The 17,577-nt window shown below is 55.2% G+C and overlaps 1 protein-coding gene across 7 annotated transcripts in view; it reads left to right on the top strand.

Moving 5' to 3' along the window:
* The window catches only part of IMPDH1 (inosine monophosphate dehydrogenase 1), a 49,211-nt gene extending 32,287 nt beyond the window's left edge, over nt 1-16,924 (top strand). Inside the window, exons 1-16 of one of the 7 annotated variants that reach the window (XM_053608854.1) lie at nt 7-485; nt 895-1,059; nt 4,511-4,609; nt 6,958-7,006; nt 9,630-9,731; nt 9,850-9,924; nt 10,217-10,423; nt 10,576-10,663; nt 11,469-11,668; nt 12,236-12,326; nt 12,560-12,655; nt 13,926-14,069; nt 14,169-14,313; nt 14,576-14,719; nt 14,823-14,906; nt 16,161-16,924. In XM_053608854.1, the coding sequence (XP_053464829.1) occupies nt 316-485; nt 895-1,059; nt 4,511-4,609; nt 6,958-7,006; nt 9,630-9,731; nt 9,850-9,924; nt 10,217-10,423; nt 10,576-10,663; nt 11,469-11,668; nt 12,236-12,326; nt 12,560-12,655; nt 13,926-14,069; nt 14,169-14,313; nt 14,576-14,719; nt 14,823-14,906; nt 16,161-16,182 (1,881 nt within the window). In that variant the 5' untranslated portion in view covers nt 7-315 and the 3' untranslated portion in view covers nt 16,183-16,924. Of the gene's footprint in view, nt 1-6; nt 486-880; nt 1,060-4,507; nt 4,610-6,957; nt 7,007-9,629; nt 9,732-9,849; nt 9,925-10,216; nt 10,424-10,575; nt 10,664-11,468; nt 11,669-12,235; nt 12,327-12,559; nt 12,656-13,925; nt 14,070-14,168; nt 14,314-14,575; nt 14,720-14,822; nt 14,907-16,160 lie in introns of those variants that run through there. The other 6 variants (XM_053608853.1, XM_053608859.1, XM_053608856.1 and 3 more) reach the window with 6 other exon arrangements.
* Nucleotides 16,925-17,577: the final 653 nt, after the last annotated feature.

Here is a 17,577-nt window from a genome sequence, read left to right as displayed (position 1 = left end):
ACGGAGGGGAAGGGGCGAGGGACCTTTCTAATACCACCCTTGGAGACACATCCTCTCGATCTTCGGATTAACCTTGGGGAACCAGGGATGGGAGGGACACTTTCAGTCCTCCTCTACTCCTAGAGAGGGAAGTGCGGGGAGCCAAGGGCGGAGCCGGGCGAACTCCTGGATACCGCCCCCCTGGAGCACGCCCCGCCCCTGGCAGCACGTCCCGCCCCCTCCGCGGGACCCGACTGGGCTGCGCGCACTGCCCAGCCGGGGCCCGGGAGCCTCCAGGCGGAGAGGCTCCCACCCGCCCTGAGCCGCGACCTCCGCATGGAGTGGCCGCTCGCTCTGTCATCGGGGTCGGAGCCGCTCTCGCCGCCGGTGCTTGGAGGCGCAGACGCCGCTGTTCTGGAGCCCGGAGTCCGGCAGCACTCGGGACACGAGACAGCAGCGCAGCGGTACAGTGCCCGCCTGCTGCAGGCCGGCTACGAGCCCGAGAGGTGACGCCCAGGGCAGAGCGCGCGGGGCGCATCCGGGGCGGGCGGCTTAGGAGGGCGCGGCGGCTCCGGGAGCCCGCGGCGCTGCGGGAGAGGGGAGGGGCAAGCCCCCCCTATACCCTTCCTCTCCTACCGCCTCGACCTCTAACTTCCTGAAACGCCACTCTCCGGGCTTTGGTTGGGGGATCCAGACTGATACAGTGCAAAGGATTCGGTGCTGCGTTGCACAGGAGAGCAGGAGGGAGGGAGCGAGCAGGTGGTTAAAACATTCCTTAAAATCTTAGCCGTGGATCGGATCTCGATTACACACCCAAAGGCACCCAGTCCAAGTGACTCCAACTCGTGGGGTTCATATAGTTTGTTGGAGTCCCTGGCCAACTTTGCTTACTCCTCCTTAGCTGTTTCCTCCTAGAACTATCTTCACTAGTCTTACTGGCAGGAGTAGATGTCCAGATGGGTGGCCTCTGCAGGGCCAGGTGAGGACACTGTCCCCTCCTCACCATGCACTGAGGTCAGAAGAGGCTGCCCGGGCAGCTCATCTCAAGCTCTCTCTGAAGACCCAGGTCCCCATACTGGGGTATGTATGGCATGAGGGGGACTGGAGGGACAGTGGGATAGTGAAATGGGCTCCAGAGGTACTGGCTGAAAAGGAGACAGCGGCTAATCTCTGGATTGCATCGCAGCTTGAAATGCAATCCCACTGTCCTTCCGGTCCAGGGGATTTGGACTTCTTTCTCTGCCCCATCTGCTGGTGCTCAGCAGCTTGGGGAGGTGACCTGGCATCTGGGTTTGGGGAGGGTGATCTGGGGGAATTAGCTTGGCAGCTCTGCCCAGGGGCTGGCTGCTTATGTAAGAACTTTTAATGGCTTAAGGGGCTGCAGGGCAGCCAGTTTGCCAGGTGAAACCTGGTCCCTCCTGTCCTAGAAGGCCTCTCTAGAATTGACACAGGCTTAGGCAACCCCTCTATTTCCTCTTATCCTAGAAATCCAGCTCCTGAGCTCAGGGCCCAGGGTGATCAGGAAGGGTGGGGCCAGAGAAGGCAGGCTGGGGCACTTGCAGCGTGGATGGGTAATTAGAGCAGTTATTGCAAAGGCATCGCTTCAGAGCTCATGCCAGGGCCTTGCAGGTGTACCTCTTCTCCAGGTTGTAATTCTGCAGCAAGGGGCCATCCCTATCCCACACCCACATTTAGGCTCAGAACCATCTGTGTAAACCTGAGCCCCAGCCAGGTGGTATAATGAGATTCAAAACCTGCCTGCTAGACCTGCATCTGCCTTCACCAACCTGGAGCCGTGGGAAGAGGGCAGGGTTCCATGGGGAATGCTAGGTTTGAGTCCAGTGTTAGTGTTCTCTGGCTTGAACTTGGGCAAACCATGACCCTGTTCCAGCTTAACAATGCTAATGTTGTTATCACCTCTTCTCCCCTCAAAAGTGTTTTGAAATCTTGTTCCTTAAAAAAGTTCCAGGCCAGATAGAGATGTTCTGGCTCCCTGTCTGGCCCTCTGTACCTAGCTGGGCACCACTGCTCTACTAGCTTGAGGAAGGGGCTTAGACCAGCTCTCCTACCCTCACAGCTGGCTGTGAAGTGGGGAATCTCAGGGGACCAGCAGCTCTTCCTCAGGCTGAGGAGGGCCACTGGTTGCCTGGTGTCTCCTCCCCATGGAGGAAGCAGCTGGGGAAGATCAGGAAGAGAGAGGAGGAAAAGGGGGGGGGGTGTGGATTAACAGCTTCTCTGGAAAAGGACAGCCTAGCTCAGGCCTGAGCCTGCAGCTTAGAGTAAGGAGGCAAACTGACACAGGTCACAATGGGGGGTTGGGAGAACAAGAAAAAGGGAATGGAGTCCTGAAGTCTGTAATCACTGGGAAGGTGACTCTCCCCTCAACTTGGCCTGGCAGGCTCTTTTGGGTCCCAGAGTTCTAGGCTGGGGCGTATGTCACATTAAGGTTACCTGAGATGGCAGAACCTAGCTGTTCTCTTGGGCTCCAGCTCTGGGGGAACCCTGAGTAGTAACCTAGACATTCTGGACCCATGCTGTAGGGGATGGTGACCCAGAGCAGCTCCCTTAGAGACCCAGACAGACCACTGGGGCAACCTCTGCTCTGTGCGTGCAACTGGACAGCTCTGTCCTTCTATGGCCAGAAACGTGCCCTAGGGCAGCCCTGAATGGCCAGAGTCTCACTGCCTTGCTCCAGGCAGCCAGCATGCACCTCAGGATACTCTCCTGCCTTACCCCCTATGGCCTGGGCTCCCTGCCTGGTTTTATGAATACTAAAGTTTCAGAGGTTCTTCCCAGGCATCCTAGCAAGATGGCCCCAGCCCCCACTCAGCAGAGCACCCCAGCATAACTACTGCCTCCCTTCCAATGCCAGAGGCCCCCATCAGGAACACTGCTGTGGGCTCCACTGGTGGGGAGGAAAGTTTAGGGGGATGTTATGTCCTTGTCCCCATAGTAAGGGTAAAGTCTCTTCTCACACTCTCTGCCAAACAGGCCTTATGACTTGAGCTCCTTGGGAAGCCTCCCCTCTGCACACAGATGGAACAGTCTGTGTTTTCCTGGCAGGGTCCCGGGGGGCATCATGGGGGAGGGGGAATGGGCATCCCAGAGAGAGGCTTAGAGGCCAAACATCCCCTGGGCCTGCCTGTAACCACACTATTGAGAGGTAAACAAACAGCCTCCCAGGGCCACAGCCAGCCACCATGCCAAGGAGAGGACTGTGTCCCTGCCCCACTGTATTCTCTCACCTCACCAAGAAGTGAGCTGTGGGGACCACAGGAGGACACCAGGATGAGGCTGTGGAGTTTGGGTGGGGGGACCCACTCTCTAGCTTTTGCTCAAGGAGGAACACTGGCAGTTCTGGAACATGAGAGGGAAGGGTCTGCCTCCTACCATCCTGCCTTTCCCCATATGGATCAATTTGCTGCCTTATCTTACTGCCTCCCATGCAGAAATTTGGGTCTTGCTGGGCACCCAGGGCCACTAACTTCTGCTTTGGGAATTTTTCAGAAGTTCCCTAGCCTATTCTCATTTCTATTCGTACTTGTCTAAGCTAGGCCTGTGAGGGTTCCCTCATCTTACCACCAGCCTACTCTTTCAAATAAAAACAAACTTTCCTCTTTGGGGTTAGAATCCCTGGTATCTACACCATTTTCTGAGCTGGTGATAGGACTGTCTGACTGAAACATTGGACCAGAGTCCAAAGCAGTACCCTTCTCCCCTTCTAAAGTGTAGGTTTGCATCTGTAAAGTGGGGGAATACCTAATTGGCAATTAATTGATCGTGAAGTGAATGGGATCATTTATGAAAAATGCTTTGTCAACTGCAGAGGGCCCCAAGGCCACCCAAAGTTCAAGGAGTGTCACTGTTAAGAATACTGGGCCACATAGACATGATGTCCGGGTGGACTTAGGGGTCCAACTTCAAACTCCTGTGTGTTTGGGAGCTGTGAGCTCAGACCAGTTTCTCAGGGATCCAGGCCTTGAAAGGGTCCAGGGATTAGTACTGCGGAAAGGTAGAACTATGTTAGAGGTACCCCTGGGAGTGGGGAGTAGGGCAGGAGGGGACTCAAGCTGGCTGGGGCCCAGAGGCCTTGGGTGGCTCAGGCTGGCTGCGAACCTAGGAGGCGCGCTGCCGCGGGTCCCGGAACTCTGCCAAGAGGAGCGGCCGAGGGGGCGTGTCCAGCCCTGGCTCAGTCCCCTCCCGCCTGGACTCCCTAAAACCCGGTGAACCAGGTGGCGGTGCCACTGCAGGAGGCCCGAGGCGTGCGCCCCACAGCCGCTGCTGGGCCAGGCTCCGCTGGGCCCTTTGTGCGGCGCGGGGCGGAGGCGGTCTCGGGGGCGGGGCGGAAGGGGAAGGCGGTGCCCGGGCCCGCCCCGCCGCTGCCGCAGCCCCGGCCCCCGGCCCTCCCGGCCCGCGGCGGCAGCGTGTCCGCGGCGCGGCGTCAGCAGCAGCGGCAGCCACAGCAGCTGTGGCAGCAGCAGCGGGGCGGCCCGCACTGGTGTTTATGTCGGGTCCCGGGTTCTCCCAGCAGCATGGCGGACTACCTAATCAGCGGCGGCACCGGCTACGTGCCCGAGGATGGGCTCACCGCGCAGCAGCTCTTCGCCAACGCCGACGGTCTCACCTACAAGTAAGCGCGGGGAGCCGAGGCCCCACTCGGTGCGCGCATCAACGCCGGGGATCCCCCGGCCCGGCCCTGAGAGCGCACGCCTCTCCGCTCGCAGGCGCCACGTTTCCTGGCCCAGTACGAGTGACTTGGAGGGGGTGGCGGGCTGGGGGGATGGCCAGGGGAAGGAAGGAGGCCCGCGCTGAGAGCAGAGGGACGTGGCACAGTGACATCGCGGCCCTCAGCGCCCTGCTCCGTTTCTGGCCAGATCTAGGTTTGGCCTGCCCTCCTTCTCCTCTCGTGGGCATGGAGGGGCCTTGGGGCGAGGAGGAACTTGTGGGCGTCCTGGGAAGACTTCCTAGCCATTGGTCCGGGACACACTCTCCCAGCCTCACCACGAGGGCATCAGGGGCTGTGGCAGCTGCTTGATTGTTGCTCCCAGGGAGAGGCTGGGCTGGGTGGTCACAGGCCTGGCTCCTTTTCTCCACTTCCCAGTCCAGCCCTCCTTCCGCTTGTGTACTTGTCTGCCCACAGGTTGGTATGGTGCCCTCCTGACACACACACACACACACACACCCCGCGCAAGTATTCTATGACTACTACCCCCAAACCCATCCCATGCAGGATTTTGGAGGAGGATGGAGACCTACTGGTCTGCCTCTGGCTTAGTTTGCCTTCTCTTATGGGCCCTAGGCCAGTTGTCCTGCCAGCTGCAGGCCTGGCACTAGTGCTGACTACTGGCTGCCGGATAGTGTCCCTGCCATGAAGGAGCATCAGGAGTGGGTGGAAAGGGGACATTGGCCAACCAAGAGCATCCCTGGTTTGTCTCCTGTCATTCCTACCTTCTGCTTGGTAGGCAGTGTTTCTAAACATTGGATACCCAGTCACTCCTCAGGACCATCTCCTCCTGCCTGCCATAGGTCAGGGTTATATATAATACCTAGAAAATGCAAAGAGTTCCGGATACCAGCATTTCCTCTCTGGCATCTAAGTGAGCCAATAAAGCCTTCTTGCTATACAGAAGAAGGACTGCCAAGGAGTGGGGACAGCTGAAATTCTTTATTTCAGAATAAAGTGGGTTTGAAATAAAAACCCACTTGGGTGGGTTTGGTGATGGGAGAGAGTATATCTTTGCATGTTTTTCACTGGAGGCTTCTGGGGAAACTCCTAGTGGTTTCTCTAGGCCTTGGGGCAGATTAATGACCCCATTCCCATCCACCGTATGGCTTTTCCTTCCTGCACTAGGGATGCCTGCTGCTTTGCTTAGCCCAGTTCAGAGTGTTCCTGAAGCATGGGGTATTTGTTTTTGGGTGTGTCTGTCAAGGCCTGCTGTGATTTCAGGCAGCTTGAGCCTGTGAGGCCCCTGGGCTATGGCACTGCACCTAGATATGCCAATGCAGGCTTCCCCTAATGGGATGCACCATGGCCATGGCCCATGAGAATGTTGGCAGCTGCCACACTTTACTGGGGCCCCCATGTCCTGGACCCAACTGCAGGACCTACCTCCTCCCCTCTCTCATCCCAATGATATTTATTGGTTACCCCAGTCCCAAGTGCCTGCTCTGTCAGAACATGCCCTGTGCTTGACCCCCTGAGGTCCCTCCATGCTTTCTGAACCTCATGTAACTCAGCAGCCCAAGCACTGTGGTATGCAGCTTGTCCTGTGCTGGGTTATGTTCATGCCATATTGCACTACAGGATTGTTTTTGGGTTCCTTCCCTGTGTTTAATTATTGTCTCTCCCTATCAAGAGTGAGAAGTTAGGCCAGGTGCAGTGGCTTATGCCTGTAATCCTAGCACTCTGGGAGGCCGAGGTAGCGGATTGCCTGAGCTCACAGGTTCGAGACCAGCCTGAGCAAGACAGAGGCTCTGTCTCTAAAAGTAGCCAGGCGTTGTAGCGGGCGCCTGTAGTCCCAGCTACTTAGGAGGTGGAGGCAAGAGAATCACTTGTGCCCAAGAGTTTGAGGTTGCTATGAGCTATGATGCCATAGCGTTCTACTGAGGGCAAAAAAGTAAGATTCTGTTTCAAAAAAAAAAAATTGAGAAGTTGTCAAAGGCAGACACTGTATTTGATGTATGTGGCACATGACAAACTCTGAGCCCTGAAGGCAATGGATGTTTTGGGCCAGCTGCCTTAATGGTACCCTCAGCTACACAGACCTTTGCTATCTTTGGCTCTAGATCTCTGGGCTGGAATCAGAAAGACACTAGTGTACAGCACAGGGCAAGTTCAGCCCTGATGGGGTAGCAGGGATCAGAGGGTTCCAGCCAATGCTCCTCTGGTCTTTTCTCCACACCCATGCTACCTCCCCTGGCAAGGACCCTGTGGGCCACTCCTCCCCACCAATAACCCTCCCCTTTCTGTCTTCACAGCGACTTCCTGATTCTCCCAGGATTCATAGACTTCATAGCTGATGAGGTGGTGAGTACCTCTTCCTTTGACAAGGGGGCAAGGGTTGTGTATATGGTGGAAGAGACTGACTTCTTGCCCATTTCAAGGGCAGGGTGTAGGAGAGATTTTTCTTGGGAATGTGGTGGACGTAGCCTTTATGTTGCCAGGGACCCTGGCACTGTGCAGTGTTATGTCTGATGGGCAGAGGTAGCTACGGGAATTCAGGAGGTATCCCTGATTCAGGAGGTACAGGCCTGAGTAACAGAGCCTGTGGGCAGGGCTCAGAAAAGGCCCTAAGTGGGGCTTGGGTGTGGCTGCCTTATTGTAGACCATAAGGATTGAAGTTGGTCTGAAATGCTGAGCAACCACATGATAGAAGCCAGTGAAATTAGGTAGAGTTTGGATACAGTGAGTGGACTTGTTCACTGGTTCACAATGTATAAGCACTAGAGAGAAGGGTGGCACCTGTGCTTCAGTGAGCAGGGCGCTGGCCCCGTATACCACGGGTGGCGGGTTCAAACCTGGCCCCAGCCAAACTGCAACAAAAAAATAGCCGGGTGTTGTGGCAGGTGCCTGTAGTTCCAGCTACTTGGGAGGCTAAGGCAAGAGAATTGCCTAAGTCCAAGAGCTGGAAGTTGCTTTGAGCTGTGACGCCATGGCACTTTATGGAGGATGAAAAAGTGAGACTCTGTCTAAAAAAATGAAAGAATTAGAAAAGAACTAGGGAAAAGAACCGAAGGAGTTAGATTTTGGACAAATACAAGGAAATACTGCCTTACTTTTCAGGCGATGAGCCAAATCAGTGAACAATTAAATACAGGGTGCCGATGAAGTCCATGTGTATTTTAAAATTGCACATTATTTTGAGGAGGAGGAAGAGGAAAAAAATTGCACATTATTTTAAATTGCACACAAACTTTATGGCCACGCTGTATATGATACACTCAAAAAAGTCAAAGGGAGGTAGTGATGATGGTATAAGTCATTTCAAGAAAAAGTTTGGGCCAGGTGAGGTAGCTCATACCTATAATTCTAGCCCTCTGGGAGGCTGAGATGCAGGAATCACTTGAGCTCAGGAGTTCAAGACCAACTAAGCAAAAGGGAGACCCCCTTTATACTAAAAATTCAAAAAATTAGCTGGGTGTTATGGCAGGCACCTGTCATCCTAGCTACTCTGGAGGCTGAGGCACAAGATCACTTGAGTCCAGGAGTTAGAGATTGCTGTGAGCTAGGCGGAAGCCATGGCACTCTAGCCTAGACAACAGAGTGAGACTCTGTCTCAAAAACAAAAAAAGTTCCATGATTCTACAATGAGTTCATTTACATTTTTAAAAGCCCATTTCTTTTTCTATTGCTGTCATTACTGCTATTTATTCTGGTCTCATTCTCGTGAGAGGCAAGAGAGCTTGAGTGTGCTTAGATCACTTATGTGTTAGGGAAGGTTACATTCAGCCTGTGGGTAGCCAGGGCTGGCCCAGTCAGGTTTTTAGAGGGAAATTAGTGCTATTCTGGATATTTCTTTTATGACAGCAACCAGGAAGCCTTCTTCATTCAGCTGTTCGGTTAACAAAGTTTACTGAGCACCCTGGTTTTGTCCAGACCCCGGGCTGGGTGCTAGGAAGAGAGGGATGGAAAAGACCCCTGTCTGGCTTGACAGAGTCTCCCTGTCCTGTAATCTCTGTCCGGAAATTTGTGTCTCTTTTTCTCTTTTCCTATGGCATGATGAGGAAGGAACAGGTATCATTTTCTAAACTACTGGGCCACGGTTCTGAACCAAGGTCAGTGATGGACTTACATAGCCTATAAATCTCAAAAATTACACACCCAAATCAGTGTCTGAGTGTTTTGGGGACTGGAATCTACAACTATTGTCACAAATCTCAGAAGGGTCTGGCCTTCCATACCATTCATGGGAAGACAACTCCTAAATGTGTATTTGCAATTTCAACTACTTGCTTGAGCTCTACACCCTTAGTCACCTACTTTCTTGGATGGCCAGTAGCCTCCATCCTGTGCCTCTCCCATGTCAGCCATTGGTACCCAGAATCCATTCTTCACATCAGAGCCCATGTGATCCCTTGAAAACATACATCAGACCATGTCTGTCCTCTGCCTAAGACTGTCCCTTGGCTTCTCCTTTCAGAACAGAACTTGAGCCACTCTCTGTGGCTTCTCAGCCACACATACCTGCCTCTGCCTGCCCCTGACTCCCTCCTTCCTCTCCACTCCATTAGCCTTCTTTTTCTTTCCTAAATACACCTCACAGGGACTAGGAATCAGAGGGGGGCTTGCATGCACTGCTCTTGCCGCCTGCAGTGACTGTTCCACAGACTTTTCCTTGACTGGCTTCCACCTGTCGCCTCCCAAGAAAGAGACTCTCCCTGATCATTCACTTTCCCAGTGGTCACTGGCTTTGTTGTTTTTCTTCATAGCCTTTTTGTCCTGACTGTAATTATCTTGTCCCTGTATCTCATGTCTGTCATCTTTCTTTCCAAGTAGAAAGTAAGCTTAGTTGGACTAGCAGGGACCTCATCCTCCTTGTTCACTGCCGTATCCCCAGGGCCTGTCCTGGTGCCACATACATGTAGGAGGTTGGTGAATGTTTGTCTTCTGGATGATAAATTCTTCACATGGACTGTGCCTCTGTCCTCAGGACCTGACTTCAGCCCTGACTCGGAAGGTCACGCTGAAGACACCATTGATCTCCTCTCCCATGGACACTGTGACAGAGGCCGACATGGCCATCGCGATGGCTGTGAGTCCTTTACCCGGGTGGGAACTTCATGGCATAGGGAACTGAGCAGGGCTACACTGAGGGGCAGGGGCAAGGAAGGTTGTGTCCCAGCTCTGACCACCCTTCCCTTCCACACCAGCTGATGGGAGGTATCGGTTTCATTCACCACAACTGCACCCCAGAGTTCCAGGCCAATGAGGTTCGGAAGGTCAAGGCAAGTACCAGGCTTACCCCAGAAAGATGCCACCTGCAGCTCCCACCTCAGGGAGGGAGCTGGCCTTCCTTGCCAGCCCTGCAGGCTGCTGCATTCCCTGGCTGATTGCTTTGGAGTCCCACTGCCTTTCCTCTCAGTGAGGCCATAGGGCTGAGCCCTCACTGTTCCACTGGCCCCTTACCCCACTGAGTGTCCTGGCTTCTTTGTGGCACACTTGCTGTTCCCTATGGCCAGGCTGGGCACCATCCTTGACTTTCTCCCAGCCTTTTCTTTCCTCTGTCTCTGCCCGCAGAAGTTTGAACAGGGTTTCATCACAGACCCTGTGGTGCTGAGCCCCTCGCACACGGTGGGCGATGTGCTGGAGGCCAAGTTTCGCCATGGTTTCTCTGGCATCCCCATCACTGAAACAGGCACAATGGGCAGCAAGCTTGTGGGCATTGTCACCTCTCGAGACATCGACTTCCTTGCTGAGAAGGACCACACCACTCTCCTTCGTGAGGTACCTGCAGGGCAGGCAGAGCGGGCCTGGGGTGCAAAGAGGACCCTTAGCCCTGGGGCCTCAGGCTGGTGCCTGTGACCAGGGACCAGAGGGAGGCCTGGCTCCTTCTTTCTCACCTGCCAACCTACAGGCAAATGTTCCTGGCCCTACAGGTGATGACGCCGAGGATTGAGCTGGTGGTGGCTCCAGCAGGTGTGACGTTGAAAGAGGCAAATGAGATCCTGCAGCGTAGCAAGAAAGGTACCAGGGAGTAGGCAGAAAACTCAACACACCTTACTCCCTGCACCCTAGGACCCCATTCCTTGACAGCCTTGCAGATTTTCCTAGCAACCAAACTGGGCCATAGGGAAGGCTTTCTAATAACCTCAGGCAGGCTAGATTCCTGACATCCTTCTCCAGGCTTAGGGAAACATGTCCCTAATTTAGCCTCTTCCTGGTGTGTTACCCAAAACTAGTCCTGTGAGATGCTCATCATGAAAAACTGCTCTAGGGTCTTAAAGGTCTGAAAAATGCTGCTTTCTGTATTCCCCATCTTACATTTGAAAAATTGCGTGTTAGCTTATTAAAAGCTCTGAGAGTTCCTGCCATTAATTTATTTGACATTACATAATATTCACTAGGTCCTGTGGGCTATACTGGAAATGCTTCACTAATTCATACTGGAGAGTTCTTTGGGGTTTGTATTGGGCAGAATACATGTTCCCCCTTCAAGACAGCCTGACATTTGTGCCCTGGCTAGGCGTTTTCAACCACTGTAACTCAGCAGCTGAAAGGCTGCCAGTGCTCAGGAGCCGCCCATTCCAGCAAGGCCAGGTTGCAGGGCAGGAAGAGCCCCAGGAACCCGCTTGGCTGGGAGGTTTCTCTGATTTCCTGTTCCTCAGAAGAGGTCCAGGTGCCTAGAAGCACTTCCTGGTGGGTGCTGTCACCTAGTGGCTGGTTTGGATACTTCATTGGAATTCTGGTGTGGGCTACTTTTACATTCACTGTCCACTCTGCCCACCCTGCCCAGCCTGGTTCTTCATCTCACCTCTGCATTCCTTGCCAGGGAAGCTGCCTATTGTTAATGACCGTGATGAGCTAGTGGCCATAATTGCCCGTACAGACCTGAAGAAGAACCGAGACTACCCTCTGGCCTCCAAGGATTCCCACAAACAACTGTTGTGCGGGGCAGCCGTGGGCACCCGCGAGGATGACAAGTACCGCCTGGACCTGCTCACTCAGGCTGGTGCCGATGTCATAGTGCTGGTAAGGGTGCCTCCTGGGTGGAGGGTGGGGGTGGGGGCTCAGAGCAGAGTAGAGGCTTATGAGGACCCCGGTTCACCTCTACTAAAGCTTGTGACCCTCCCTCACTAATAATTATAGCTCACGTTTACTGACAGAATCTCCCACATGCCAGGCACTGTGCTAAGACCTTTATGTATATCAGCCCATTGCAGTATGGTTCCATTCCCAGTTGTCAGATGAAGAAACTAAGGCTCAAAGGTGAAGTTATTTTGTTTGGTTAGTGAGTTGATGGGAGCAGGATACAACCCCTGGAGGTGTCTCCTTGTGAGGGGAACAGTCTGCACAGTGAGCAGGGAGGGCTGTGTCTGTGCTGGGAGAGTGTGCATTAGTGGTGTTTAGCTTTGGGGGCAAAGCAGGCCTCTTTGAGAATCAGCTGAGAGCTGTCAAGTGACTTTTCAAAAACAAAAAAAGGAAAAGCATTATCATAACAATTTTCCTGGGATTTCAGAGTTCTGTCTACTTAGGACCTCCCTCCCCCAGTGAGGATCTTACCTTCTAAGCCCTGGCTTTTCCGTCCCCTTCTCACAGGACTCATCCCAAGGAAACTCAGTGTATCAGATAGCCATGGTGCACTACATCAAGCAGAAGTACCCCCACCTCCAGGTGATTGGGGGGAATGGTGAGTGAGGGTTCCCCTCTCACCCCCTGCTCTTGTCCCCTCACTGTGTAACCCCTCTCTGTTGTTTAGTATTCCTAGGTGAAGCCATCGCTGTTGGCATGCAGTGCAGGGAGCATGTTGGACTTTGGTTGTGGAAGGGGGGTCAGGGGACTAGGCTGGGGTCCCAGGAAGCCCATGGGAAGGACAAGGCATCCTATCCTCACATTGTTCCTCTGTCCCACCCCCACTCTCAGTGGTGACAGCAGCCCAGGCCAAGAACCTGATTGATGCGGGTGTGGACGGGCTGCGTGTGGGCATGGGCTGCGGATCCATCTGCATCACCCAAGAAGGTGGGTGTCAATAAGAGGGTGGTGCTGGCCCCTTAGGCCCCCCATGGGCCCAGCCCTGCCCTAGGATATCCCTCTTGTGCCACAAATGCAGGCTGAGTTCTCTCTGTTCCAGGCCCCTTCCTCAAGTAGGTGGGGGGCTCTGCCCTGTATGGCTCCTGCCCCAAGCGCAGCAAGGGGTAAGCAGGTGAGGGTGCTGACATGCACCAGCCCACTTCTCACATTCTGGCCAAGGAGACCCAGTCTGGAGGCCTGAGGCTGGTGTGACTACCTTCCCAAGGGGCTTGTGGGAAGCCAGCTCAGGGTTTGGATTAGATTTGTGACGAGGCAGATGCTTAAGACATGGAGACAACATGCCCCTGCATACGTAGGAATACACACCCACATTGCTGTGTGGTCACACTGTGGGGGCTATTCCTCTCAATCACAAAGCCCTTTTGCAAGGTAGGTTTCTGACAGGGAGGAAGGAGGAGTGACCCTGACACATGTCCATAACCCTGCCCTGTGGTTGAGGGGTGCTCCCTGGAGCTGGTGTCTGTCTTGTGGAGTGGGTGCCTGGAGAAGTGAGTCCTGGTGAGGCCTGAGGGGTTATGTCTGGGCCCTCTTGTGCAGGTCATTTGGCTTTCCCTTCCCGAATAGCTCTCCCTTTTGGTCTTTGGAGCCTCTGTTTTTTAAGTGTCTACCCTTCACCTTGGCTGATCACAGAGTAAAATGTGGGCCATCTCTCACTTAGCAAATATTAATTGAGCTATGTGTCAGGCAGTTCTAAACCTTGAGATATAGTAGGGACAAAACAAATAAAGGTTTCTTCCCTAGTTCATCCAGCCTTGCATCTATCCCAGGTTCCTTACAATTCCCACTTAAATTCTAACACTTTGAGGACCTTGGACAATTAAACATGATAAAATGCAAACCAGTACCCCAAAGGAGGCCATAAATACATAAACCTAGTAACAACCTTTGCAAATGAAGGCCTCAAAGGGGAACTTGAACACTGAGGGTAGGTGAGGCTGCGGACCACCTAACTGGGGGTGCTGTATGGTGAAGGCCAGTTCTGCTTCCTCGTCAGAACCCTGGTAGTGCTGGTATGGGTAGGGTAGCCCATGTTCCTGGAGTGGTGTTAGCACCTCTAATATGCTCCACAAACACCATCCAGCCCCATCCCTCTCCAGGGTAGAGGTAGGGTACAAGGAGAAAGGGCTGGCCTAGACCTGGGCCTGGCCTTGGTGCTATGTTAACTCCCTTCTGCTTTGTGTACCCCACCCTCCCCCAGTGATGGCCTGTGGCCGGCCCCAGGGTACTGCGGTGTACAAGGTGGCCGAATATGCTAGGCGCTTTGGTGTGCCCGTCATAGCCGATGGCGGCATCCAGACCGTGGGGCACGTGGTCAAGGCCCTGGCCCTTGGAGCCTCCACAGGTGAGGGGGTGCTGCTGGAGCTTGGATAGGTAGGGGCCTGGGAGTGGGCAGGGCAGCAGGAGGACAGGGCCTGAGGCACTGACCCCTCAACTGCCATAGTGATGATGGGCTCCCTGCTGGCTGCCACCACGGAGGCCCCTGGCGAGTACTTCTTCTCAGACGGGGTGAGGCTCAAGAAGTACCGGGGCATGGGCTCACTGGACGCCATGGAGAAGAGCAGTAGCAGCCAGAAGCGATACTTCAGGTGCCCCAGCCCTGGCAGATCAGCCCCACCCCTTGGGCCCACAAGTGCCACTGACTCCCGAGAGTGTGTCCACCATATTGTAGTTCTGGAAACTGAAGCCCAGAGCAGCAACAGCAGACACAGAGCCATGCTTGCTTATGCTGTAGCCAGTGAGCAGCCAGGGACTATTCCGAGTGGTTCCCCTCTCCCTGTTTCCATGAGAAGTAGGGTGGGGTCCTCTGGGCATTGGGCTGCTGGGCTGAGTCTCCCACCCTCCATGCAGTGAGGGGGATAAGGTGAAGATTGCACAGGGCGTGTCAGGCTCCATCCAGGACAAAGGCTCCATTCAGAAGTTCGTGCCCTACCTCATAGCGGGCATCCAACATGGCTGCCAGGACATTGGGGCCCGCAGCTTGTCTGTCCTGCGGTGAGTATGTGACCCTGGGAGGCTCCATCTCCCTCCTGCTTCCTTCCTCTCTCTCTCCTTGGCCCTTGGTGCCCCTGACATGCCCTACTTACCTGCCTGCCAGGTCCATGATGTACTCAGGAGAGCTCAAGTTTGAGAAGCGGACCATGTCGGCCCAGATTGAGGGTGGCGTCCATGGCCTGCACTCGTAAGTGTGGTGGACTTCTCGTCCTTGCCTGCTGGCAGGGGTTGGGCAGCTGAGGCCAGACTTACAAGGCCAAGCTGAGATTCCAGGGACCCCATGGCCCATCTGCAGCAGGGATGCTATGGCAGGATGACCCCCCACTCTCTCCTGCAGTGCCCAGCCCACCCTGTCCCTTGTCCTATTGCCCTAATGCAGGCAGGCGCCTCCCCTCCCCTCGGGCCTCTTCCCAAGCAGCGAATGGGAGGTGTAGCCGCTAGCCTAGCAGCAGCTGGGCTCCCAGCCTTTGTTTGCTCAGGAAGCTTGGTGGCTGGTGGCAGGGGGCTACTGGTGCTGGGCTCTTGCTGGTGGTGGCCCCAGGCAGGCAGGTAGAAGGCAGGGGTGTGAGCCCTCTGGTGGGGACAAGGGCAGAGAGATGGATGACAGGGCCAGCGTCAGTGACCGTGGGTGGGGGGCAGTGCTAGTTGGCAGCAGTAGTCTTCGCAGGCATGCACCCTGCCCTGGTGGAAAGGCCCGTCTCCCCAGACATGGGGGCCATCTAACTGTGTCTCTTTCTGCCCCGCCCTCCCATAGCTATACCTTTCTGCCGTGTAAGTAACCGCGCTGCCGAGGCCAAGCATAGAGTAGAGCAGGGGCAGTATGGGTGGGACCTGGGCTGGGGTGGCTATTAGATGGGAATGGCACTCGGGTATAGTCATGGGACATGGACCCTGGGATTGGGCCCTCCCAGACCCCTGTCCCTAATACTATAGTGGAGGAATCCAGCAGCAGCCCCTCATCTAGCCAAAACACAAATCCCCTTCTGTGGTACAGAGATATGCCTGGGACCCTAGGCTTGAGGCCGCCTTGTCTTAGACTGGACCCAGTGATGACAAGGGGCCTGGGCCACTATGCGTGCAGGGGTGGGGTAGAGACATGGCAGCAGAGTTTCATCATCTGGTTGGAGCTTACTCTGTGAAGATAGGCCATGCCTTTCTGAGCTGTCTCTCCATCCCGGGCACTGAGGACAGTCCACTCAGATGTGGCAATGGCCTAAAAGAGCATTAGCCTCTCTGGACCTAAACAGTCAGTCAAGGAGTTCTGGCCTGGGGAGGACAGAGGCCCAGCGCCTGCTCGCTGCCCACTCCTGTGGCTGAGAGGCTGGGGTTCCTGCAGCTCCCTGTCCTCCCCCATATCTGGGGACTGTAGGTGAGGGCATTTGGGGAAGGGAGCAGGGTCCACATACCCACTCTTTGTCCTCCTCTTGCCTTGTCCCCACAGTTATGAGAAGCGGCTGTACTGAGGACAGTGGCGGAGGCCGAGGTGGTGGAGCAGATGCAGCCCTGGGTCCCCCTTTGGGCACAGCCTCCCTCCATAACTGAGTGGTCCACAGATTTGCACTACGGGTTCCCCAGTTCCTTTCCAGGGAGAGAGGAGGGGAGTCCTTGAGGGGTCTGCAGCCCCTCCCTGGGCATCCCCTACAGAGTCAGGACTGCTCCCTGGGCCAGGCTGCCCTAGGAGTCCCTGGGTTCTCCCTTCCTCAGCCCCCTGAGCCCAGCCAGCCCGGGCTCTCCGGCCCTGCGCCTGCCTCAGGTCTTTCTTGCTGCAGCCTGCTCCGGCCTGGCTCCTGCCCTGGGGCAGGTGGCCCCTCCTGGCTTTTGTAGGGCACCTCCTCCCTAGCCCCACCCCAGGAAATGGTGCTCTCCTGGCCCTGCCTCTGGCCCTTCCCAGGCTGCTGCCCCCTCAGCCATGTGGCACTTCTGGGCTCCTGACCTAGACCAGGGGGAAGGTTTCTGCCCCCTTTCCCTGTCCCTGGGCTACCCTTGGGTCCTGCTCCTCAGGCCACTCCCCCGACCCTGGCCCCAGGAGGAGGCTGCCCTCATAATGGCCGCCTGCCCATCATTCCTGACTCACCACCATCCCCAGGCGCACCATTCCTGCCCTCTCCTCAGCTGCAGTTGAAGGCTTTAACTTTGCACACTTTGGGGTCACAGTTGCATCATTGTATATTAAATCTGAATAAATCAAGCAGGTCTCAACACCTCTGCTGTCCTTTCTCCATCCCTTGAGATCACTTAGTGGCTGCAGCCCCACAGGCACCAGGCCCAGCCTCCCCAGAAAAATGACAAAAGCTTTATAGTACTCTAGGTGGTATAGACACAGGTGGGCTGCATGGCGAGAGGTCTCTCAGACCTGTGTCCACACCAGCATTCCTGCCTGCTGCCCCCTGGCCAGCAGCTCCTGTAGCCAGGCAGTTTCACAGAGGGGATCACCATGGCTATAGCAACAGAGGCCTTGTGAGCAGCTGCTAGAAAGCAGCACCTGCAGCCTCATAATGTCGAAGTGTAGCCCAGGCAGAGGCAGAGGTGTAGCGTGGCTGCAGCCCTGACCACTGAGCCCAGGCCTGTGGTCTTATCAGGGTACACAGAAGAGCAGGTCAGCAGGTCAGCTCCCACTCAGGACCTGCTTCCTAGTCTCGGACCCCCACTGGAGGAAACAGCACTGCCACATGGCTGCTGAATACCCCTTGGAGGTGAGGGGTCTCGGGACATTCACATTGGCTTCCTGTGCCTCTGTCATAGTTGGGCAGGGGCCACAAAGCTGTCCCACTGAGGTATAGAAACCACTTGAATGAGCAGAAGCAAGGACGATGGCCTGGGAATGCTCTGGTGGCAGGAATGAGCAGAGGGTGAAGAAA

This window comes from Nycticebus coucang, chromosome 11 (assembly GCF_027406575.1).
Source record: "Nycticebus coucang isolate mNycCou1 chromosome 11, mNycCou1.pri, whole genome shotgun sequence".
Classification (NCBI taxonomy): Eukaryota; Metazoa; Chordata; class Mammalia; order Primates; family Lorisidae; genus Nycticebus; species Nycticebus coucang.
The sequence above is the reverse complement of the archived record's forward strand: the minus strand, read 5'-3'. Positions and strand labels throughout refer to the sequence as shown.